At 32.3% G+C, this 27,632-nt stretch overlaps 1 protein-coding gene across 2 annotated transcripts; it reads right to left on the reverse strand.

The window, feature by feature from the left end:
- Positions 1–953: 953 nt before the first annotated feature.
- Positions 954–3,922, reverse strand: LOC114184170 (protein SRG1-like). 2 transcript variants are annotated; one of them, XM_028071435.2, is made up of 5 exons: positions 3,575–3,922; positions 3,097–3,344; positions 2,541–2,865; positions 2,374–2,391; positions 954–1,421 (listed from the first exon to the last, which is right to left on the reverse strand). In XM_028071435.2, the coding sequence occupies exons 1-5, from the start codon at positions 3,827–3,829 to the stop codon at positions 1,179–1,181; spliced, it is 1,089 nt and encodes a 362-aa protein (XP_027927236.1). In that variant the 5' UTR covers positions 3,830–3,922; the 3' UTR covers positions 954–1,178. The 2 variants fall into 2 exon arrangements, with proteins under 2 accessions (XP_027927236.1, XP_027927237.1); XM_028071436.2 differs by lacking the exon at positions 2,374–2,391 and having other exon boundaries at positions 3,575–3,919.
- Positions 3,923–27,632: the final 23,710 nt, after the last annotated feature.

Below are 27,632 nucleotides of genomic sequence, written 5' to 3' on the forward strand. Positions count from 1 at the left end.
CCTAGAGCTGATTACAAAGTTGAAACAGAACATAAGGTCGAGAATGAGGTTCTAAAGAGAACTCATGCTAGAACCCAGAGCACCTGAACTAGAATAAAAAAAGAAAGTTGAGGGTCAACTTATGTGGAAGAAAAAAAGCTCAGCTAGCTTGGAGAAGAATGTGACTTAAGCCCTAACTTCTATTTCAGTAGAGGGAGAAGAGAGGTGAATTATCTTGGAAAAATGAAACAAACAAGGAAGTAAGTTGTTGGGAGAGGTTTAGGAGGAAGTAAGTGAACTGCCCTTGAATCTATCTAAGAAGGTCATATCTAAAACGTTTAAACAAAAGAAATGGGTCTTACACTTTTCATGGTTCTGTTATTTTGATAGACTCTTAATTAATATTTAATGTACATAATATAGTTGTTTTATAATGTATATTGTTACGTGTGGTATATAAAAAAATTCTTGATGCAAATTTTACTATTTATATTATGGTCATCATTTTTAAAAATAACTTTGAATAAATAGATAATTTAATTATTTATTATAAAATTATAACAAAATAATTAATAATTGAAAGTCTAAGAAACATATTTTAAAAAAAATTGGTTTAAATTTTTAATAAATGTTAAATGATAATAATATATTTTTTTTGACGCTTTTTAATTATTAGAATACGATAAAAAAAAAAGATAAAATAAGAATAGATATTGCGGTGATTTTTTAATTTTTATAATTTTCTTTATAAAAAATATCAACTATTAAAATATTTCTGTTAGAAATCGCTTTTAACATACATAATTTTAACGATTATTTTAACTGTTATTAAATTTATCTGTGACACCGCTATTTACAATTTTAATATCATAAATATCATATTTTTCTAATAAATATTGACTAAGTGTGTAATTTAAAAGAGATTATAGACGTTTATAAATACGAAGTAGAAATTTAACCTACACCATCACAGATTATGGATAGAACAACTTCATTTAAATTCATTTTTAATAAGTTACATAAAGTGATGAAAAGAAGTTAAAAAGAGTTTAGGAGAGTCTCAGTAGCTTCAATTATTGAGCTCTATACGAACTCTTTTGACACACACCACTGATATAATTGACATGCAGAACACGAGGATAGACCAAAGTAAAATGTCTCAAATTTAATTTTTGTTTCATATAGCTTCAACAGTGATGCTATATTCTCATGACTTCCACGTAGGACTTTCCATCAAGTTTTCGGGAAAATAGACCCTTGAAGTAGTCCTTCACTCCAATGCTTCTGAATCGCGGTGGTGTTTCTTCACTGATCAAGCTTGATGCAGGACCCACAACACCATCTTCATGTGGAGCATAGAATGTTGCAATTGAGAGTCTTTCTTTTTCTGCATTTACTGTTGCCCGATGCTCGATGCTTTTGTAGTTTCCGTTCGTTATAATCTATCCCTCAACCATGTGGAAAACATGCAAAATCAAGTGAGTTTGGCATTTCATGATCATTTGACTTGGTCAAGTTTGTATTTTAATACATTGTATTGTCTCTGTTATGCAGATTTTTCAAGGAAATAGATCCAGATGTTTCATCTCCAATCATGAACTAGCTATGAAAAAGTGAATTTAATTTTAATTTATCTTCATAAAATCTTGATATGAGTGATCTGATGTAACATGACCGCTAAAAAAAACTTTAATTAAAAGACATTGACCTTATATTAAAAACTAAATTTAATTTTAGTTTATCTTTATAAATCCTTAATTACTTAGATAAGAGTTGTTTTTATTTATATATTTTAAATTAGTTTTTAATTATATTAAGTAAAGAGAAAAAAAATTAGAATAACAATCAATTTTAAAAACTAAAAGTAATTAGTTATTGACTAATTTAACTACTAATTTATAAATTATAAATTATTATCTTTAAAATAGTGATTTTATAAATAAAAAATTATAATTAGTAATAACTAAAATTTTTACTATAAAAAAATAAATGTCAAAATTTCGATAATTAATATTAATGACGAATTTAAACTTTAATTAAATAATTATTATAATTTTTATTTATAATAATAGTTATTTTAGAGAACAATAAGTTTTAATTTATAAATTAGTATTTAAATTAGTTACGTGATATTTTGTTTTTAAAATTGATTAACATTTAATGATTTTTTATAGCAAAATCACTTTAAAATAAAATCACTTTAAAAATTTAATTTTTTGTTTGTTTTTCCATCACTATAGAATAAAAAAATGACTTTATTGGCACCCACTAAAAAGAAGATAATGTACATTGAAATAAAAATTGAGGAAGAAAATATTATGATGTCATACAATAAATGAAAAATGTTGGTAATATAAAAAAATAAAAATGATTCTAGCATAAATGAAACATTACCTTTTTTTTAATCCTGACCTTAAACAACCACAAAGAAAACAAAAAGTTAACTCTACAATATATAAATTATAAAGAAAAATTCTTCTTAAACCAATTTATATACACATATATATTTATATATTAAGTTGCAAGATATATGAAATGACAAATAAATTAATTAATATTACCTCTAATATGTCCCCAACATTTACAATGAATGCATGAGGCAGGGGTTTCACTGGAACCCACAAGCCATCTTTTCTTATCTGCAACCCTTCTACTTCATTCACTTGTAAGAGAATAGTAAGTCCAATTCCATCTGAATGAGGGGTAAGTCCAATAACCTTATCTGGTTCAGGGCATGGAGGGTAGTAATTCATCCTCATCAATTGTATTCCATCTTCAAACAATTCCTTTATTTCCTTTTCTTCAATTTTCAAAGCTTTTCCCATATGACCAATAATATTTAAGGCCAGATCTTTCATTTCCTGTGAGTAAATTTCTAGAGTGTCTCTGCAACATAGATCTCACATAAGATCAAAATATAGTGGGATTATAAGGTTAACTTTAGTATAAAAGTTAGAAAAGAGACAGAAATGACGTGGATTCAACTATTTATATATTTAAACTATATAAAATTGGTTTAAAGTATTTAAACTTTTACTGTTAAAAGAAAAATTAAATATTGTAGTATCGAATTATTCTTAAAAAATTTATAACGTTAACTGGTTAGAGAGAAAGAACCTGAAAGGGAGAGGGAGCTTTGGAAATAAATGGGGCATTCTTAAGTGTTTTGGAAGGGTTGTCATGTAATAAAGGTCAGCCCAATCAAGTTCTTGGTCTTCACTCACAACAAATGCTTGTCCAAAACCTTCCATATGCTCTGAACTCTGCCAAAACTTTTTCTTCTCTGACATTGGAAGGTTGAAAAATTCTTGAATTTCCAGCTTTACTTTCTCCACCAAAGAAATACTAACCCCATGATTTACCAGCTAAACAAATTAAAAAATTTACATTAATTAATAAATCAAAATTATCTATAAATACAGTATTACTAATGCTTAACTTTATTTCAGTATATACATTAGTTTATTATAAATGACATAACAGCAGTGATAAAAGTCTATCAATACAACTACATATTTTAGATTTCAGTTGTCAAATAGTATAGAATGCAGAAAGTTTTAAGAATTAGTTTCAGTGATAAACAAACAAAAGAGACCTGGAAGAATCCCCAATCTTTGCAAGCAAGATGAAGCTTTTCAAGTTCTGAAGCTTTAGATTCAGCAGAAAGCAAGTTGTGCATGTCAATAACTGGGATCTGAAGACCATGAGCTTCTTGAGATACGAGGAGCATGTCTTCATGATGAGGTTGAATGTATCTGCGTGGAACAGCAGACAAATTCTGTTTAGCTAACTCTTGAACTGATGGTACCAGAATTGAAGTTCCAGAAGGGTTCTTCCTAGTATCTTCCATGGCTAAAGTGTTTGTGTTTGGTTCTTCTTAATATGGCAAAAATTCACTCTTCTGTTTTCTCCCACATACCTATTCTGTTTTCTCAAACTGGAAAGTGTTTTATAATCATAATTTGAGAAAACAAAAATAATATATATATATATATATATATATATTTAATTTGAACTAGAAGTTGACAAGTTTGAGAGTAGTTAATGTTGAAATACAAAATAAAGTGATGTTAAATACCATAGACTTTTCAACATGTAGAGATTTCATTTGAATGGTATTTTTATATTGCTAATATATATAAAAAACAATATTGCTAGTTTTTCTGAATTATGTTTTAAACAATTCATTTTAGTGAAAAGTAGACTTTATATTTAAGTTAAATGTATTTCATTCAATTAATTAAATATGATTATCCTGAACAAACATCAATACAAAAATAAAATAATATTCTATAAATAATTGGCTGGTAAATTATTTTATATGGCTGAATTTAATAGATATAAATTTATGTTGAAGCTAGATATATAAATGTAAAAAAATCCATAAAATTTTATAAACCTGAGAGAGTACTTCCTACATTTCGAGCAATTTCTGGAAACTTCCTCATCTCATTACAGAGGAAACTTTGACATTTTTTTGCACCAATTAAATAATTTATCTCTATCGTTTAATTCTTGTAAAAATAGAAAATAGACTTTATCTTTAAATCATATATATATATATATATATATATATATATATAATATTTAATTAATTAAATAAACATACAAATAAAAATATTAAAAATGAAGAAATATATGCAAAACAGTATTCATAAGAAATAATAAACTCCCCATATTATTTTACATAGTTTAAATAGTATATATTAATTTTGTGTTGAAGGTAAATATGTAACTAGGAATAAATCCAGGAGATTTTATAAATAAATTTGCCTTAATTTAGCATAATTTCCAATAAAATATAAATTGTTTTAAATAATTTACGATAATTAAAAAAAAAATATATATATATATATATATATATATATATATATATTTTAAAATGAATTTATGTTTATAAAAATAATTAAAATTTAATATAAATATTTTATTTTATAAATTTAATAATAATATTTTATTATAAAACTATATTTAAATTGTATATATAGTTTTTTTTGAAAATATATTTTATTATAATAATTGTTTTAAATAACATATGATAATTAAGTAAATTGAAAAATTAAATTTAAATAAAATAATGATTAATAAGTTTACATGTATTAAATAATTTATTTCAGCACATAAAAATAAATTTAATAAAAAAAATTGTAATAAAGAAATGACTCTGTTATATTCCTAATTCGTTTAATAGATACCTATTATTTATATCTTTTAACAAATAGATCATTATTATTTATATCTTTTATCTAACAAATATAAGGCGACATGACAGTATATGGAATAGCCTCCTGTTGAATTCTCATAAGCTCATTTGTTGAATGGCACATATTGACCTTAAAGCACTCAACACTTTTTCTTTTTTTAATTTACAGATTAGCATAAATAATTTGGTTTTCGTTTTGAATTTTTTCCAACACTGAAAAACTCTATTTGTGTTGATGATATGTGTATAATAGATAAATTAAATAATTATTATAAATTTGTTGGAAATTTAAAAGTATTATTTGTATTATTTATTATCTTATGTATAAAATTTTAATATAACTAGAAATTAATAAAATATAAATTAATAATTAATAATATATAAAATCTCACGTAAAATATTTATATATAAAATTAATATTTAAATACGCAATTAAAATCATATATATATAATATTTACTGTTAAATTTATAAATAATATATATTTGTTAAGTTTATCAACTTTATGGTAATGTAAACTAGAGAAACACAGTTGACATTCGGCACTCATTTAATTTTGTATCTCGTTTAAATCCACATTTTAAAAGAAAAATTCTCGAATCAATAATTTTATAATTTTATTTTCAAAACACTTAAAGTCGTTTAATTTTATATTCTGTTATATATAAAAAAAATATATGAATAAAATAAAATAATAAATCCCTCCTGTAACATAACTCTTATATCTATTATATATCTTATATATCTCATATTATCACAATCACTTAAAATTCATAACACTCATAATATTATGATTATATGATCCTTAATATTTTATTGTAATATGACTCTTAAAATTTTATAAGTTCATATCTCAATTAAGTTCACACACTACAAGAAAATGTCTTATTAGTAACCAATTTTAGTGACTAAAAGTTGTTAGTCACTATAGTGACCAATTTAGATACCAATTTACAAAATTAAAATTTATTGGTTACTAAAATAGTCACTAATATAAATAAAAAATTATAATTTATCACTAATTAATTAGAGAGCAATTTAGTAACTAAGTTATTTTGGTACCCAAAACTTAGGTAGCTAATTTTTAGTGACCAATTTTCTTTGGTAGCCAAAACTATGGTAGCTAATTTTAAAAACTAATTTAGTGACCAATTATAATTTTTTATTCATAATAGTAACTATTTTAGTAACCAATTATTTTTTTACTTTGTAAATTTGTATCTAAATTAGTGATTATAGTAACTAACAACTTTTGGTCACTAAAATTAGTTACTAATGAAGCATTTTCTTATAGTGACATTAAACTCTCAAAATTAAAATGTGAACTTATGCGAGTATTTACTATGCAGAGACACTACACCCGTTTAATCATAAATATGAATTTATAATTATTTATTAAGTTGTATTCTAAGATGTTAATATAATTACGATATCTTACAAATTAGTTTTAATAATATTTTAGTTACTAATCACAAGAGATATAAAATTCTAATCGCTTATTTATCTATGTATTGAAATAAATTTTTAAATAGATAATTTTTTTATTATTATTATTATAATATATATATATATATATATATAATATAATTATTATTTATATCTTTTTATAACAAATATAAGGTAACGTGGCAATACATGGTTTAGCCACTTTTTGATTTCTCATAAGTTCAATTGATTGGTTGAGGTGTAACGTGTTGACTGTTAAAGCACCGACACCTTTTTCAATTTCCAAATTTAACCTAAATAATTTTGTTTTTTGTTATGATGTTTTTCTAACAATCAAAAATTGTATTCCTTCGATGTGTATAATAGATAGATTCAATAGTTATTTCTGATTTGTTGGAAATTTAAAAATACTATCTATTATCTCATGTATAAATTCTCAGTATAATTATTAAAATAAGTTAATAATATATAAAATCTCATGTAAAATATTTATATTAATATTTAATTACACATTTAATATTTCATGTAATTTAATGTAATATAATTTTTAAGCTCCTGTAATGTAATATATATAAATTAATAATGTATAAAATCTCATGTAAAATATTTATATTCAAAACTAATATTTAAGTATATAATTAATATTTCATGTAATCTAATGTAATATATATTGTAACCTACTGTATTGTAATATATATAATATAAAGTAAAAGGAATGATTATTTTTATGAATGTCAAAATAATTCGTCTCGACGAGTATTTGCGGATAAAATCTGTAATAGATAAAAAATGGATATTGTAAATAGATATATGTGGATAATGGGTAGAATATATTTTATACTCGTATGTTAACGGGTGGGTACATATATCATAGTATTTGTAACTATAGATACTGTATCCGCTATACTCTAATTTAAATTGAAAAAAAAAAGAACATGATTAAAACATTAACATATTGATTTTAAATGAATTATTTTTATCAATTAGTTTTACAAAATCTTCATTTTTTTTTGTAAATTATCATTCAACATTATTTGTTCCTGCAGAGAACAAGTAAGATATGTCAGACACAAGTACTACCTTACCCTGTCCACAATCTCCTCAGTAGGCTTCCTCCCGGCTGATACATGTCGCCTACGGATATCTCGGTGTGATCGGTTTGGACCCGAGGGGGTTACCTGCAGAAGAGACTCTAAAGCTCTAGTCAGCAAAATCTCTTAGAAAGTCAAATCTTGTGATTAGGAGAGTAATGAATGTGTACCTTTAATTCGTTGGGTCCATGCATATTTATAGATTATTAATTATGTCTGGTCATGTCATGGGCTAGGCCCCTGTTTGGGTTGTAGGTGGGCCTGGGCCCTAGCCCAGGTCCCTTAGTTCGATTGTTTGTGGGCATTATGAGTGCTTTGATTTTGTCAAGTTTTTGTTTAGTTTCCCAGAGCTGTCGGTCTAGACCGGTTACTCTTTTGGCGACTTTAGGTCTCTATTGCTCTTCTATTGGCTTAGGCCAGTTACGTTATTTGCTCAGCGTATATATGGTGATTATTTATTATTATTATTTGGTTAGGTCGGCTAGGTGTGGTACACCAGTCCCCCAACCTTTGCCGATATAGATATGACGGTGAAGGATGATAAGTGTTTGGCATGTTTAGCAAGGATGGCTAGGTGTGGTACACCAGTCCCCCATCCTTTAAGTGTGATGAACAGTGTTAAGACTAAAAGTGTGAAGAGGTTTGTGGCAGGTGAAGGGATTTGTGGCAGGTGAAGGTGTGTCAGAAGTCTAATCCAAAGGGGTTTCGCGTCGTCATTTTTTATGCTTCATGACCTTTGGTATGCCTTATGACGATTGGAATGGGTTGTGCCTTTTGGCGGGAAGGAGTTGTGACGTTTGGAGTTCATGTTTATAAATGAAGATGTTGTTGAAAGTGTGCCCATATTGCTTCATTTGCAAAAAATCTGAGATCGGTTACTTCGTGTGCATTAGAGCTGTCTAATATCTTCCTTATCTCCTCAGCCATCCTAAAAAGAATCAGGTATGTCTAGTAGTAGTGATAGGGTTTCCTTGTCAAGTTTGAGTAGTGAGAGGTCTGGGGGAGTGGGAGTAGTCAAGCAGATAATAGTGATAGGGAGGAATCGAGAAACGTAGGGAGGATCCCCATGCAGAGGATAGTTGAAGTTAGGGAAGATCCACCTGAGGAGTTGGCGGAAAGCAGCTGGCCAGGGAAGACGAGGTACGAGTGGGTTGCGGCAGACGAGCGAACACAATAACCAATATTTCAGTAGTTGCGATTGTTGAAGTCGTGGCTGAACTGTACGCTAATCTTTAAGAAAGGTGCTCAAAGGGTTATAGTGGTGCCAGAGAGGGTAATTGTTATGGAATGTGTCTGCTATGGTCGAGAAGGAGCTGTCGAGGAGTTCTTTTATATGTACATGTGTCACTTCTAACAACTACACATCCGGCTGTCGTTTGATGAATTCACCATGGGAGTGTTACAGCTGTTGAATGTTGCTCCCACCCAGTTGCATCCATACAGCTGTGCGTACTTGCAAGCATTTCGGTTGTTGTGTATGGCTTTGTATTTGCAACCGTCTCCGCCGGCGTTCCTTTACTTTTTTGTTACGAGGCCGAGAAGCCCAACGACATGGTTGTCGCTTATAAGCCGGCCTGGTTTTAACAGATTGGATGCCTTTACCCAATCTTTTAAACACTTTAAAGATGGGTTCTTTAAAGTGGTGATAAACCAAGTTGGTCGTTCGCATTTTTATACTGCTGATGGCAATACTAAATTCCCGTTTTTCTGGACTGGCAACCCTTGGAGGTATAAGGTGATTACGAGGGAGGATTTCTCGGTGGCGGACAAGGAGGTGGTGGATGTAGTAATGCTCTTTAGTGATAAGATGTCCACTAAGGGTTAGTTAGGGTTTATAATTCGGTTCACCCGATTATAGATATTGAAGGTATCTTTCTGTAATTTTGAATGTTACTTTATGTTTGAGCGTTCTGATGGTTGTATGTTGTGGGTTGCAGGACATATGGCACATATGGAAAAGAAGAACTTGACATTCTTCCAAGCGTTGCAGAAGGAAAAGGCTACTAAGGCTAAAGCTGTTGGGAGCACTGAGGTTCCCAACTTGCAAGAGTCGCTAGTAGACGTGCATATGCACGGTGGGACGAAGAGGAAGGCAGAATTACCGGTTAGGCCCGGTAAAGGAAAGGATGTCAAGAAAGTGTGGGCCGTCTTGATGCGGCTAGGATCGTCAAGCTAGGGAAAGGACTGGAGGCTGGATTGATTGAGCTTCCGGAGACAACTGTGCGAAAAGACATCGAGATCAATATGCCAGAATCGCTGATTGATTCGATTGATAATATGGAGCCTAATGCTTTAGTGAAGGCTATGGTCGAGTTTAGAAGCAAAACGCTGATACTGAGCCAGCGTGTTGGATCTTTATATTAGAGAGAGCTGAAAGAGGGGAGCCGAACGAAGATTGAAGAGTTGTAAGAAAAGGTTGACAAGCACGCTGAGGAAAAAGAAGCCTGGAAGAAGGAGAAAGAGGAATGGGAAGAAGAAAGGAAAAGGCTAGCCACTTGGAGAGTGCGCTGCCTAGATTCAGAGGAAAAGTTGAAGGGCCGGATTGCAGACCTGGAGGCCGACTATGATGAGGTGAAAGAGAAACATGACGAGTTGGAGGTGGAGATGGAATATTTGAAGAGTTGTATTATCCAGTAGCATATAAACGGCTTCCAGAAGGGTTTGTGGCAAGCAGCCTTTTCTATAAGGATGTTGATGTTAATGATGTGCGGTTTGATGTAAATAAGGATGTGGTGGATGGTATACTTGTGGACGAGGCGGGATCCAGTCTCGAGGAGGATGCGGGGAAGAGGACTGAGAAAGTGGACGTGAACATTGATGGTGAAGTTGCGAAGGGCATGGACCGAGAAGCGACTTAGAACCGGCGTTTTAATATTTCCAATTTGATGCTCATTCTAAGTTTGTAATAAGCCGTACATTGCTTAATTTGATGTTAAATCGTACACTATTGGCTGCTAAGTTTGTAATGATTCGTTCATCGTTTAAATTGCCGTTAACTCGTATATTATATAATTTGTTGTTAATGTGATGTTGTTTGTTGGTGTGTTTGTGGTTATGTGATGTCGCTATGATGTGAATATTCGAGTTGATTTGGGAAGTATTTTAAGTTAAGGATGTTCGACCCAGGCCGCTTACTTGTGGTAAGGGTGGGGAACTTAAAACGAATTAACATCAAATTAAGGGTGTTCGACCCAGACCACTTACTTGTGGTAAGAGTGGGGAACTTAAAACGAATTAACATCAAGTTAAGGGTGTTCGACCCAGGCCGCTTACTTGTGGTAAGGGTGGGGAACTTAAAACGAATTAACATCAAGTTAAGTTTGTTCGACCCAGACCGCTTACTTGTGGTAAGGATGAGGAACTTAAAGCGAATTAACATCAAGTTAAGGGTGTTCGACCCAGGCCGCTTACTTGTGGTAAAGGTGGGGAACTTAAAACGTGTTAGAAGTAAGGTAAGTAGTAGTCGTGAAGTGAAAACCCCTTTGTTTTATTCATGTAATTTGGGGTGCCTCGTTAAAACCTCCCTGGCCAAAACCCTCCTTAGGGAAAAAAGACCAGGTGAGGAAAAAGAGTACACATAAGGTTACAAGTATTCAGTACAATACATGTTTTTAACTGAAATAAAACTTGAGATGGGATACATTCCATGTATTGGGTATCTCGTCCTTGGATAACTGTTCAAGTTTATATGCCCCTCCCCCAACATCTTTGTGTATTTGGTACTGGCCGTCCCAATTGGCGGAGAACTTGTCATCCTTCTTCCTTGCACTGTTGACCATTCTCCAAACTAAGTATCCCTTGGAAAACAATCTTGGGTGTAGGTTTGCATTATACTTTCTAGTCGCTCTCTGCTTGGCAGCTAGGTTGCGTATCTGGGCTTTTTCTCTTAATTTGGGTAGGAGGTCGAGGTGGTGTTCATGTTTTGATGATTTTGAACTGGGTCGTACAGTTCTCGACGCAAAGATGGTTCACCTATTTCAACTAGTATCATGGCGCATATGCCGTATACTAGGCAGAACGGGGATTCGTTTGTTGCTGATTGAGGTGTACATATGTAAGCCCATAACACTTCTACTAATTCTTCTGGCCATCGTCCTTTAGCGCTGTCCAACCGTTTACGCAAATTTACCAATATAACCTTGTTTGTTGTTTTGGCCTGTTCGTTGGTCTTTGGGTGCTCAACAGAGCTGGTTACATTTTTGATGCCTAGGCCGGTATAGAATTTAGCAAGCTCTTTGTCTATAAATTGTCGACCATTGTCGGTGATGATTGTATGTGGCCATACCGGCATATGATATCCTTCCAGACGAACTGTTGGACTTGTCGGGCTGTAATGGTGGCTAGTGATTTGGCTTCTATCCACTTGGTGAAGTAGTCGACGACTACTATCAGGAATTTTACTTGGCCTTTGCCCGGGGAGAAAGGGCCAAGGATGTCCATTCCCCACTTTGCGAAGGGCCACAGGGATAATATAGACTGAAGTTGCTCCTGTTCAGGGGTTCATTGGAGGTCGTTGACAAAGTCTAGAAGGCATTGAGCTTTGATGGGGTCGTGAGGTTCATAGCGGATGTTGAATTCGGATAACTCAACGGCCCAAGACGACATTCGCCCCGCAAGGTCTAGTTTCTGCAATATCTTTTGGATCGGGTAGTCGGTTTTGACGATGATGTGATGATTTTGGAAATATGGGCGTAGGCATCGGGCTGTGTGTACCAAGGATAGGGCTAATTTTTTCACCATTTGGTACCTGGTTTCTGGATCTTACAGGGTTCTGCTGACGAAGTAAACAGGATGTAGGGTGCCGCCGACATCTTGAACCAGCGTGGCGCTTACGGAGTGGTCTGTGGCGGTGATGTAGACCAGTAAGGGTTGATGAGTGTCTGGTTTATAGAGGATGGGTGGTGAGGTGAGGGTGGTTTTTAGCTTCTGAAATACTTGTTCACAATCATTATTCCACGTGAACTTAACCGATCTTTTGAGCAGCTGAATGATGGGTTGTGTTTGTTCGGCTAGTTTGGGAAGGAAATGGGAGATGGCGGTTAGGCGGCCTATGAGGCGTTGTACTTCTTTGATACTGCTAGGACTTCGCATTTCAATGATTGCATTGCACTTTTCGGGGTTAGCCTCGATGTCGCGTTGGGCAGCATGAATTCGAGGAATTTACTGTGGTCGACACCAAAGACGCATTTGTCAGGGTTGAGGCGGAGGTTGTATTGTCTTAACGTGGAAAAGACTGTGGATAGGTCCTGAGCGTGTTGGTGATGGCTTGGGGATTTGACAACCATGTCATCGACGTATACTTCGACACATTTGCCCAAATGGCATGACCTTGTAGAAGTAGTTGGCGTGGTCTATAATGAAGGCAGTTTTGTTCATGTCGAATGTGGCCATGGGAATTTGGTTATAACCGGAGTATGCATCAAGAAAACTGAGGACCTTGTTACCTGCTACGCCGTCGATAAGTCGGTCAATGTTAGGTAAGGGATAGGCATCCCTAGGACTGGCTTTGTTAAGATCCGTGTAATTAACGCACATCCGCCATTTGCCATTGGCTTTCTTGACCAGAACCACGTTAGAGAGCCAAGTGGTGTAGTGGGCTTCTTCGATAAACCCTGCGTTGAGCAATTTGTCGGCCTCGGCTTTGGCCGCTAGGCATCGTTCTTCACCAAGCTTGTGTTTTTTTTTTGGGAGATATACCGGGCCTCCTTGTAAATAGAAAACTTGTGGGATGCAACGTGAGGGTCAACTCCGGGTAAGTCATCAGCTGACCAAGCAAATAGGTCCGTGTTGCTGATAAGGGTGGGTGTGAGGATGTCGCGTTGTTTAGGTTGTAACCCAGTGCCGAGTTTGATGGTGCGACCATTAGGGAGCGCCAATGGGGTGGTTTCTTCTATCGGTTCAAGGCGGACATCCTGACCCACTCTAGGGTCTAGATCATCACCAGATAAGGCTATTGCAGAGCTGTGTGGTCGCTCAATATGATTGGTTTGAAGGATGGGAAGTTGTGGGCGTAGGTTAGCCATGTAGCATTCGCGTGCGAGGCGTTGGTCGCCATGAATGGTGAGAATGTCGCCAGATAGGGATGGGAATTTCATGGTCAGAAAAACCGATCACACCGAGATATCCGTAGGCGACATGTATTAGCCAGGAGGAAGCCTACTGAGGAGATTGCGAACCAGGGTAAGGTAGTACTTGTGTCTGACATATCTTACTTGTTCTCTGCAGGAACATTATTTAAATAGTTATTTGCACTTTATTTAAAATTTATGAATGTTATGCATTGTATTTTAATTTGAAATTATGGTTAAAATATGTTTTTAAATATTAAATTTTTCTTTTGAGAATACCTACAGGTATTTGTGGATATTAAAAAAAATATGCGGGTACCCGCATAACGGATACCTACATGGATATTAGTATGAGTACGAAATGGATATTTATCTAGCGAGTAGGGTACGGGGAAGCTACTACCTATACCCTACTTGTCTCTTTCAAATCCCTAGTTATTCTTGTGCCTACCCACTACTTGCTACCAAACCCGTAAAAAAAATTAAATCACCCACTATCCCTTCATTTATCCTTTAAAAAATAATTGCGGTACTCGTGGATACCTACATATCCACGAATATTTTAAAAAATTTATATATATATATATATATATATATATATAAAATAAATTTAAATAAAATTATAAAAAATTATAAAATATAATATAAATTAAATTTTAATTTTAATTAAATTTAACCTAATAATATATAATTTTAATTTTAATTAAATTTAACTTAGTAAAATATAAATTAAATTTTAATTTTAATCTTGTGTGTGGATAACAGTTATGTGAGTATAGATCGTATGACAGATACTAACTATCTGTTATGAATTTTATTCACGGATATTCATAGACACATTTATTTTGTCATTCCTAGGTAATGTGTTCTAAATCGACTATAATTTATTTATTTGAATTATTTCATACTTAATCGATACTAACCTTATTTGTTTTAATATTTTTTAAGTTACCATTAACTTTATCGACACTAGTACAAATATTTAATTATTAAAAAAATTGAAAAACTAATTTTACATTTTTTAATTTATTTTAAACTAACATTTTATGTTCTGTTAAAATTAGCTCAGCCAACCCTATAAACATTCAATATTTAGTGAACTCTATTACCATAGGCAAAATCAATGTTAATCCCCCACTAATCAAAATATTTATTTATTAAAATTGTTAAAAATAATTTTACATTTTTCATTTTTTAAATGAAAAAAAAATCAATATTTTACATTGTGTTGGAGTCGAAGACTATAATAGCGTTACAATTTAACCAACAAGCTAAATTCTTCTTTTCTTATAAATATATATTCATTAATCTTATCCACAACTACACAGATTCAAACCAAATGAATATGTAAAATTCATTTTACATAATGAACATTATCTTAAATTAATATTACAATAAAATATATTAACATTGATCAAGTTGAGAATAAATCATTCTAATTGGAAATTACTTTAAAACTTAAATCAGTGATGATTTAATCAACACTACTTAGAGTCAATCATTAAAAACCTATGTCAATGAATTAATGTTCATCACATTAGAGTGGTGCATGTGCAATCAAATCTAATGACATTACAACTCATGTATAATACAAATATAATGCTATTAACTAATTAACATTAATTTTTTCTTGTTAAAATCATTTGATCGATGCCAAATGTTCATTTTCTTATAGTGTAATATCAAAAGTTGAAAGATAAAAATATTTTTACTATATTTTGTCAACAAAAAATGATTTGATTTGACATCATAGGGCATCAATTTGAGAATACTTAATGAGAGTTTCATAATACTGGATCAATTTTTCATATTAGTTGATCATTTACCAAATGTGGAAGCATAGAGAACTTTCAACATCAATTTCATTATCAACCCATTTATAAAGTCACTAGAATAGGTTTCCCCTCACTTTTTCCTAGGGGTGGCAAAACGGGTTGGGCCCAACGGGCCAGTCCGTCAGCCCGTGCTAAAAGGAACGGGTTGGGTTGAAGATTTCAACCCGTCAGCCCGTTCTGGTCCGTCCCGTCCAGTCCGTCAACTTAACGGGCCAAAGTACGGGTCAGCCCGTCCTACCCCGTTGGTCTGTTTTAAAAAAATAAAATAAAATAAAAATAATTAAAAAGATTAATTTTTTAGATTATATATATTTTAAATGTATAAATATATAATAGTATTGTAATTTAAATCATTAACACCTACAAATTAAGTTTGAATTATTAGTTATAATTGAATAATTTAATATGTAAATTTAATAATTATTTTAACTTATCTAATTAAAAACATTAACTAATCAATTAAAAGTTAAAGTAATATTTTATTTGATTAAATATGACTATAATAATAATTTATATGTATATATAAACAGTTTTAAAAAATAAAACAAATTAAAAAATTTGAAAACTAATTAAAAAAAAAAACTAGACGGGCCAGCCCGGCCCGGCCCGTTAGCCCGTCCTATACGGGACGGGTTGTGACTATTGGTCCGTTTCTGTTTGACGGGCCAGCCCGTCCTGACCTGTTTTTTGACGGGCCACATACGGACCGGGCCAAAACGGACCGGACTTGCCCGTTTGCCACCCCTACTTTTTCCTCTACGTCACACAAACTATTTCTCTCTCTACTTTTCTTTAATGTATCTTCCTCTTATATGACACCACTAGTTTTTTCCTCTTCCGTGGCAAAACTGCCACCATTCTTCTTACTATTAGAAATATTATTCTACAATAATTCACAAACATATATAATGTATAATATGAAAGTATTTTGTATCACTTAGATGTATATCTTTGTTTAAATAATGAATATAAAATAACCTTTTAATCATTGTTATTTTCTATTATATTGTGTAGTACTAATTAATATGTGAAAAAAAAGAATAGAAAATGAATAAATGATTTTTTTATGTTAAAATAATTTGTTATAAATTTTATTTAGAGTAAGTCAAACCATAAAGCAATATTTTAGAATTGAAATATAAGTAATTAAAAAAAGAATTATATTATATGAAAAAATAAATAAATGAGAATAAGAATAAAGAGTAATGTTTTAATTATTAAAATACTTATAATCAATATATACATTAAATAGTTTTTATATAATTAAAATTTTGCCAATCATTTTTATTAATTTAAAGTAAGAATCAATATGAAATCATCTAATTTAATCATATAATTATGCGTTGGGTGAAATTAGTAACTTTTATGGCAATTAGTTTAAAGGCTATATATCTGAATTTATCTTAATTGGTTGAGAATGTACGAATTTATCTGTATAAAAAAAATATTTTTTATAATGTTAAAAACATATTGTACTTCTTACAACCACTTTAACATCAATTGGAGAAGTTAGGATGAGAATTCTGTTTTGTGGATAAAAAACACTCTCAAGTAAATAGTAAAGTTTAGTATCAATATCATAAATTATGAATTTATACATTAAAATAATAAAAGTATATAAACGTGACATATTATGAATATTAAATTTTGTTTAGATTTAAAATATTAATTGAATAAATATAATGGAGGAAAAGGAACTTAATATTGAAGAAAAGAGGTTAATGGTCTACTCTTTTTATGTTTGGCAACATGAAAAATATTACGTCATACTCGGGCTTATTAAAATGATATCTTATTGTTGAAAAACTATTAGAAAAATCTAGAACTTCTACTAAAATGACTTTTGACTTAATAAAAAATAGCTTTAAACTAGGTTACTTAGTAAAGATAAAATCTTTCTATAAATTAACATCTCGTGAGGAAGTTTTACATTGAGTAATTATCGTGTGGCACTCTTTCTTCTCCAAGTATAAAGAAAAATCTCAAATTTACCAAGTTGCTTCGAGAAGTCCTCTTTTCCTTATATAAGAGGTAATTTAGAGAAATTAATTAACATAGGCAAAACGTAAACGAATAATACATGTTGATTTGTCTAACATTTTCTTAATTAATCACTCTTGGACTATGATGCACATATACGATATATGTATCGGATACGACACATATCCGATACGTTGATACATTTATTTTTAAAATAATAGGATATGATACGTGATAGATACGTGATATATGAATAATGAAAAATGTACAATAATTCTTACAAACATAATAAATATATGATTGTTAAAGTGTGAATCCAAATTTTCTAATTAGAGACAAATTATTTTATTAGTCAAAACCTTGTAACTAATGTTAGTAACCAATTTAAAAATCAATTCATCATTGAAACTATATTAATTATCAATTTAGAAACCGATTATAATTTTTTGGAACTATTTTAGTTGTTAATTTGGTCACTATATAATGACTAATTATTTTTTATCACTAAAATTGGTCATTATTTAAAGATTTTATTGTAGTGTACTACTATTTTATAAATTAGATACTTTATTGATAAGTATCGCTAAAGTATCATAAAGTATCGGACACAATACGTGTTGGATACATATACGTGACTCAAGTTGAAGTATGGGTGCATTATAGTTCTCGGAGTTTGGGAGTTTGAAATTAAAGTATAAGGATTAATGCACACAATTTAGCACGTTGTGTTCATTAATAATTATTGCTTGAAGGAAAGTTAGAGTGTTTCCTTTTTTTTTCTATATTTTATTTATCATTGTTGATGTCTTCTAAAAAATTGGAAAACCTTTTTTTCCCTTTAATTTAGAGGCGACCGACTTCTTATATTAATCGTTAATTAATTTAATAAAGTTGTGATAATTAAAGTGTCTTAAATTTTATATAATAAAATCAAAAGACTATTTAGTTCATAAAATTTGCTATTAGCTATTATGTTGCTTATATATATATATATATATATATATATATATATATATATATATATATATATATAATCATTCATGTGTGCTTATCTTTAAATTTAAATATTATGAAATTAAAGACGTGCAGATCATAACTATGAATGAATAATTAGAAATTTGATGCTTAATGAATAATGGTTCTGATGAGTTTATAAAATAATTTGGTTTGGTAGGAACAGCCATCATCATTTTCAATAATTTATGCCTACTCTTCAGCAATTCTACGTTTCTGAGTGACTCTAGCATATGCATTATTTGACCACGAATAAATTGCAATAGTCAGCGGTCAAACTTAACTCCATCAAATTGCTTTTCTTTTCTACTTTGCCTATGCCTTAAAAATAGCACTTGTCACCCACTTATTCTTACTTTTACTTTTCTTTTACTGCCATATTATTAATATCAAATATTTATCAGTTTTACAGTTTATTAATTTTATAAAATGTTTAATTAATAATTGTTTTAGCTATTCTTGTTAGATGTTTTAGGTCACATATATTATTTAATTGTATTAGGGTCATGATTGGCTAAAACTATAGAGTGGTATATTGGTATTAAGTTTACGATTAGGGGCATAATTATCATAAAAAGTTATTGAGTAAATATCCTAAAGTAGTATTATGATTTGACGAGGGGGCCAAATTGAGATTATCATGGAATGTGATTGACAATATTTATAAGATAGGTTATGCTCTCCATTTGTAGAGAATGTAACATTACGTATTGTGTTAGACTTTTGTTTTCTTTCCATCCCCATCAACAGAGACAATAAAAGTTGTGCCTAAGACCCTTACATTTGGAAGATCGCATACCCATGATTAATCTCATCATCCACAATCATTCCCAATGGCAAACTTGGTACGCTTCCACATTCTTTTCCATCATGAATTAGATTATGGTTCATTACATCTAATCTTAAAAAATAGGGTTAGCTCTCCATGGTGGAGAACCTAAGGTTTACAAATAGAAGAGATAGTGAAGAAATTGAATCAAAGACAGGATGCAAGTGATGTGTCTTGAATTTTGTTAGTTTTCATTAGTCAAAGTGTTCATTTTTCCATTTTAGAATAGCGAATTTTAGCATATTAGGTTAGATTCCTCACTTAGGGTCATTTTCGCATTTTCATAGAATTAGTGTTTGTAGAGTGCTTTTAAACATCATTTCAGTGTGGTTGCATCATATTTTGAGTCCTAGGATCTTAGGTTAGTCAAACCTAGTGTTCAGAGTCAAAATTTGCTCATTTAGCCTTTAAACCATGACATAGTTGACTTTAGAGTTGACTTTTTGAAATTCTTCCAAATTAAGTGATTTGACCTTGTGGAATCATTATAAATGTCTAATTACACTTGTTGAAAGTGGTCAAACACCAAAATTTGAGGTTTAGGGCCAATTGAGCAAAATTCTTAGTTTCATGTTTTTTGTCATTTTAGCTTAGTTATTCAAGTAGTGTCTAGGTAGAGTTAATCCTTACACTTGAGTTTTTGATCAATTTGCAGGTCCTCTATCCTTAAGCAAGATTTAATTGAAGATTCGAAGGCCTAGATAAGTTCACATAGAAGCAAGGTCAAGTTGGTGGCAAATCATGAAGTGTGCAAAAGTAGCATGTTTGATCTTAGAGTTGACTTTTATCATTTGGACCCCAAATTAAGAGCCAACCATTTGGAGCACTTTAAGACAGTAAATGTGACTGGTTTGGGCCTTGGGATTGCAAAAAAAAAAAATATGAGAAGGGGTTGTACTTTGGAAAAGCATAAAGTGTGCAAAAGTGACATGTTTGACCTTAGAGTTGACTTTTGTCATTTGGACCCCAAATCAAGAGCCAATCATTTGGAGCACTTTAGGACACTAAATGTGACTGGTTTGGGCCTTAGGATTGACAAAAATATGAGAGGGGGCTGCACATTGGAGTTTGGACTCAATTGGTGAGAAGTACCTTAGTGATGGAGAGGTTTTAGGGTAGATTTGGTGAGATGGCATAAGGACACGACCCAACAGCCTCCCAACATGTTTCTGCATATTCTCTGGACCATGGAGAGGATTTTTTGATAGCAACACAAACCAAACAACAAATATAATATACAAAATGATTAAATAGATTTCCCAAATAACCTCACTCAAATCCCTCTTTTTGGAAGATCACTCAATACTCTCATAATGTCATGAATATTGTTTTCCCTGATCTCTAAGATAAAAACACTTAAATTCCTCTCACTAACACAAAAAAAGGTCTTTTACGTCCAATGCTTTTGGCTTTTCACTTATAGTTTAGATCAGACGTAGAATCGAGAGGCGTAAGTTTACGTCTATAAAAAAACATACGTGAATTTACGTTTGGTGCAAACAACCAAACATGAATTTACACAGAAAACGCAAAAAAAGGTGCTTTGGAGGTCACTAATACTTTGGTGGTTCACGCAGTCGTTGCTGTTTAAAGGAGATTCACTATTGCATCATTGGTGCAGTTGAAGACCATATCGTCCTCCACTATCGCACACCGTTGCTGCAAATGGAAGGGTTTTAAGATTTTGTGAAATGAAAATGGAAGTAAACATACATGGAAGTAAGATTTTGTGAAATGAAAGTGGAAGCAAATGCAAAATGGAAGCAAATGAGAAACACAAATCACCGTCGCACATCGCTGTCGTACACCATTGCTGCAAATGTGACGGTTTCAAGTTTTCGGTAAATGCAAAATGGAAGCAAATGAGAAATATACCTTTGGTGGGTTTTATGTTGTCATCCCTTTCGTGCATAGAGAAAACGAGAGAAAACCCTTTCGCACACAGAGATGGAAGCACCAGATAAGAGAATCTGAAATAAAAGATTTAATGTTTACATCTAGCATCGCAAGGTCAAATGTAAATATCGTAATTTACGTCTGATTGTTCACAGTTAGAGGTAATACAATCAGACGTAAACTTACATCTAGTTTAGCTGAAACTAACATAAATTAACGTGTTACCTTGGGGTGCCAGACATAAATATTGATTATTTATTTACTTAACCGTGTTATACGTCTTCTGATGAGTACTTTAAGATGTCTTGCTACCACACCTACCATCCACAACTAGTAGAGCACATGCCGAAAACCATGCTATGAACCACACTCCATAACGCCAGGTGGAGTTTCCAATACGAATAACATTTGTAACATCCCAAGACTACCAAACTCGTTAGCTTAATACTGAGGAGGGCAATCTAACTAGACCCATCCGTACACACCACAATGCGCACACTCACACCAGCAACACTCGCCAACCAGAGCCACAACTCAAGAGTTCCTCATGTTCATCCGCCATCTCGAGCCACAACTCAAGAGATGCCATTCTGAGCCACAAATCAAGGAATGTCACGTGCTTAACTCCTATCCCGAGCCACAACTCAAGGGATACGTTCCGAGCCACAACTCAAGAAACACCAGCAAGGCGACCTTTGAAGTATCACCAAAGCCTTGTAGACCACACACACTCGAAGTAAGCAAATTAGAGGCATGATCTCTGCGTTATCTCCTGGCATTGCTCCTGAGCTGGCAGGGGACACGTGCCGCCTGGCGCCAAGCGCCTCGAACACACTAAAGATGGAGACATCGCTTGGCGGGACCACCCTCACCGCCAAGCGCACACGTTCTAGGAGCCCACTATAATTGACATTATCGCTTGGCGATGTCGATTTTATCGCCAGGCGCTACACCAGTACACGTACAGTACTGGTTTTGCACACTTTAATAGGGTTCCAGCATTTCACGTTTGCAATAACCTACATCTAGAATAATCCATTGGCCCCTTGCAGGCATCTACAAAATGTAGTATCACCCATTATGCATAAATCCTTATCTATGTTATCATCAATGTGCCAACTGCTATATTTTCACAGTTTAGGTACCAACGACTCTTGAATTTGGCCATGACCCAATATTCATGCCACTATCCTCTAACCCATTCTAATTCAACAGTGATATATCCACTCCCAGGTCCTATGTCTCTTACTAGTCATAACTTCACTTCTCCCTTTTTATAACTTACGTATATCTATCAAAGTCAAATCACCATCTATACTCTTATCTCAACTAACCTCATGCATTGACTAAGGTATCCAAACAAGGCACATCAGATTCCTATATTCCAACACAACCAATTTATGCAGCACAACTGATATTTCAACCTTTAACACGACATTTAACACATCATACTTTCTATTATTCCATATACTTAACCCAACATAATTTATCTATACTTTAGGTGGTTTCAATTCACTCACTCTTGATCCAGTGACCCCATGCTCCATCATCCTAATACAATTCCTCACAGAAAGTTCCCAGACCCTTAAAATCCCTCACAACCATGCAGAGTTGCATTTTACTGCACTGGCGCCTGACGACATGCTCCGTGCTACCAGGCGGTGCATCCCATTATGGAAAAATTTCAGAATTTCCCACACCCGAGATCCTCAAATTACCATCCCCTCAATTCATCCATTCATCAGGCTATAATACTATCCATTGTATCCAAACCTTAAATTAAGATTAAATGAATCACTTCCAGTCAAATTCACGCTGGAATTAAAGCATACATTCAAAATCCCTAATTTCTCCACCCTAAACCCAGTTCATACCAAAAATCGTCCGTTTTCCTCATATCACCACGCAATTCCACCATTAATCCCTTCCCCTTAGTCAATCCAGGACTAAAGCCTGTTTTCCATCGATTAAAACTTGCCTAGAACATGTAAAAACCCAAAATCGAGCCAAAAATGGCTCGCGTCACCTGGCGGGTATTCACCACCGCTAGGTTGTTCATAACAAAAACCCAGAAACTAGGTTATAGGCTTGCGTCGCCTGGTGACCCACTCATGCTGCCAAGCGGTTCCTATCAGGAACCCAGAAAATAAGCAAAAATGCATGTGTCGCCTGGCGGTAGTTCATCGTCCGCCAGGCGGTTTCTAGAATTTTCCAAAAACACGAATATACACAGAATTATCATAGTTCAAGCTTTAAACAATCATTCAATCATGCAAGATTAATAACACAAACTAAAATAACGGAGTCCAGCTCCCATAACCTGAATTCCTTTGCTTAAAATTTGAGATTTTTGAGAGTTCCTCCTTGATCACTATGTTGCCTAGCATTTCCCCTCAATTCAGCTCCCAATTACACTCAATTCTCACCACACGCTCTCTGAATTCATTCTCTTCTTCCTATATGCAATAATGAAAGCCACAAAACACCCTCTCTTTCCCTTAATTGGTCACTAAATGTTGCTTTAATGAGAGTTAAATGGTGCAAAACGAAAATACGGTTAAAGTAAGTTTAATTGTCATTCAATGGTGATTTTCCAGCCCCATGGTTGCCCCTTCTGGCTACTAGGGTTTCTTTGCTCTTTCACCTTCATGCCAAAGGGAATTTGGGCAAAAAGAGAGTTCAATTTGGTTCTACCAAGATTTGAACCCATAACCATGCTAATGTCAAATTAATGCACAACCATTCAACCAATTCATGTTTCGTGATAATTCTTAAAATTCAAAGATTATATTATCACTCAACATAATCAAGCATCTTATTAAAATAATAATGAATTAAATAACACATAAATGACACATATAAGACTCAAACCCTAGTCCTCTCACACAAACAAGTACTCTCAACCATTTGAGCTAGTACTTTTCCACATGACATCAAGCAACATTTAATGTCATAAAGGCTCCCACTACCCGTATTAATTAATTAATTATTTAATTAATTAAATTTAGAGGATCTTACACCAAACACACAATCCCATCCATGGTGACTTGTGCTATCTAGTTTGATTTGGTTAGGTAGGTTGTTTAAATCCCATTCCTAAGACCTTCCAACAACTACATCATACCCTAAGGTGTACCCTGGGACAAGCATTAAGCACAAACCAAACCAATGGAAAGCATAAACATCTATAGGCAAGTTTCGTAAAAGAAAGTACAAGAAACACACACACACACACACACACACACAAAAGTCTAAAAGATTAACAAATGCTCAAGTCCTAAATAATTATGCCAAAAACATGTTAGTGGAAAACGACAAGTGCACCAATCGCACATAACAAGTAATAAATATCATTAACAAATGCTATTCCTAGTGACTTTGAGCCTATGATAACTCATCAAAGTCCAATACCTTGGATCATTAACAAGCAATTAGGCATTAAGTTCAAAAGTCTTAAGATTGTTAATGAATCATGTTCTATCCCTAGATACAAGCTCTATTAGGTAGTCAATTTCAGTTCTAGGTTCAAAAGACATTTTCCAACACCTTAAGAACCAACAAATAAGCCATGGGTGATCAAACCACAACAAACATTAAGCACAAAAATCTAATACTAACTTGAATTGGGAAAACACACACACACACACACACACACACACACACACATATATATATATATATATATATATATATATATATATATATATATATATATATATATATATATACATACACACACACACACACAAGAATTTAGTCCATTACATCTAATCTTAAAAAATAGGACTAACTCTATAATAACGTTGTCGTTGACGCAATCAAATTAATACTACTTATCTATAACAACTTTAGTATTGTTAAGAAAGTAGTCAACAAAATAGAAAGGGTAAAGTAACCCAAAGTCGTCTCCTAACGAACACGAAATTGCTTTTTAACAAATTAGTTCTTATAAAAACTATACAAAAGAGTTAATAAAATAAAATAATAAAAATATAAGAGGATTAATATAGACAAAGAAAGAAATAAAATTGAAAAGATAAAAAATAAAATAAAACAATAGTAAAGAAAAATAGGTTGATTCCACTATTTTTTCAAAATAGGATTCATCATTGGTTTTCTAAAGATTATTGTTATTGATTTCTTGTCTAAGATTTCAAATTAATCAATGTAACTTCTCAATTAATTTGTTGGCGTCTTCACTTCTAACCAAAGTAACTTTTCGATCAAAAGCAAAAACTTCATAGATTATCCATAGTAAATTTAACTAAAGTAACTTCTCAATTAAATATTACTAGGCCTAATCATGTATATTCTTTCACCTCTTATATCTAGTAAAAAGCTAATTAACCAAAGTAACTTCTTGAATAATTCTAATTAAAGTTTTCACCTTTGATCAAAGTAACTTCTCAATTATTAGCAAAAACTCATTCAATCATATGAAAGTTTCTAAATTTAACCAAAGTAACTTCTCAATTAAAATTTAAAAACCCTTGGACTCATATGATTGTTATGTTATGTAGATTTTACATTGTACTAACTTGTTACAATGTAAAAATCATTACTTTTACTAGATTAATAACCAAAAGAAATAGATGAAAATAAACAAGAATCAAAAGAACAAACATATTTATTCAAACCTTAGAATCCAATTAAGAAATTACAATGGAACTAACCCTTGAAGCTTATCCCTCCATGGAATGCGAAAGAAAATAAAAATTGAAAAAGAAAGTAGAGAGAGAGAGTGTAGAATTAGGCCCCCTTTAGGGTTACTCTTTTGCTTCCTCCTTGGTCTCTTTATATAGGACTTAGATTAGGCTTTTTGTGTTGCTAAAATCTCTACAATATCTTTTAAAATAAAGATAAAGATAAATATTATTTATCTTTATAGTGATTATGAATATTTCACAATATTTGGAGATATATAAACTATTTGACAAATATAGTTGATTCATAATTTTTAATATAATTAAATAAATTAATTACTTAAAGTATGTGATAAATTATCACCAACTAATATTTGCATTAGTTTTCCAAATCAACCCTTTGCAATCTCCTCAAATCATCTTCAAAATAATCTAATATCTTTAAGATATATTTGTTTGTTGTGGAAATCTAGAAAGATTTAAGAAGATCTTGCCATATTTAAAAATATTTGGTAGTTATTATCTTTTGATATTTTATGATATAATTAAATAAGATAATTATTTAAGAATATCAAATAAAATATCTAAAGATATATTTTCCCAAAATATATTTTTTCATAAATATTTATGAATTATCAAAGTCCTTTTCTCTAAAAAAAGATAGAGAAAATCGTAAGGTCTAATTTTTGTTGCTTGTTCCCTATTTTGGTTGAGTTGGATTTTTGCGAATTTGAAAATTTCCTATTCTTGAATTTATCTTTAAGGTGTCATGAAGCTTTAATCAATTTATTTCTACTTTTCCATGAGCTCAACTTAGCTACAATTGCACTAACACACATTAAAATATCCAAAAGAATATTTATGCAACTAAAAAACTATTTTTAACATGTTTTTGTATCTCATTCTCAATAAACCCAATTATAGGAAATCCCAATTAAATCAATCTTTTAAGAACCAAAATCCAATAAAAAACCCAGAATTAAACATTAAATGAGGGCATAAATATGAACTCATCACTCCTTATGGTGGAGAACCTAGGGTTTACAAATAGAATAGATAAGGAAGAAATTGAAATCAAAGAGAAGATCCAAGTCCTCTCCCAAGTTCTTGGCAACAACTCCATTCTCCAATTGCGCCTTTCCTTCACATCAACACCTCCAATTCACAAACCATCTTCCTTTCCAACCCCAAAAGGGGGACATCACCATGAATGAAGTAGAAGGCCCAAGGAGGAGTGGGAAAGCTTCCCAAGACCCCTAACAACCTCCACAAGGCAAGTGAGGAATCCCTCAAACCCTTAAAGAGAACAAGCTTAAACACCCAATTTTGACACATCAACGTTGTTGCCACCCCGGGCCATCTCAGCACTGCTCGACGTCATCTCAAAAATGCCTAACGCTATCAATTAAAATGTGAAATAGTCGCTTCTGTGAATCCACCACCAGACGCCACTAACCAACACCCAACGCCACTAGCCAAGGCCCGACCACTAGCCATTTCTCTAATGCTCCACAACTAAATTTGCTCCCTGACTTTATAATGTTGGGTGCAATTCTTGTGGCACCAAAAGCAAGTATTTTCCTCAAAATCAATCTTTTCTTGTCCAATCATGCTCCCTTGAGTTCTTGATTATTTTCCTCTACCACAAA

The sequence above is a fragment of the Vigna unguiculata genome, chromosome 5 (assembly GCF_037176805.1).
Source record: "Vigna unguiculata cultivar grain cowpea cultivar isolate G323 ecotype 2 chromosome 5, ASM3717680v1, whole genome shotgun sequence".
Taxonomy (NCBI): Eukaryota; Viridiplantae; Streptophyta; class Magnoliopsida; order Fabales; family Fabaceae; genus Vigna; species Vigna unguiculata.

Excerpts from the sequence above, each read along its gene's own strand:
- LOC114184170 (XM_028071435.2), bottom strand. The coding sequence starts at position 3,829 with ATGGAAGATACTAGGAAGAACCCTTCTGGAACTTCAATTCTGGTACCA. Across the intron at positions 3,345-3,574 it reads AAGATTGGGGATTCTTCCAG|CTGGTAAATCATGGGGTTAG; the intron begins GTCTCTTTTGTT and ends TAATTTGTTTAG. Across the intron at positions 2,866-3,096 it reads AAGCTCCCTCTCCCTTTCAG|AGACACTCTAGAAATTTACT; the intron begins GTTCTTTCTCTC and ends TCTATGTTGCAG.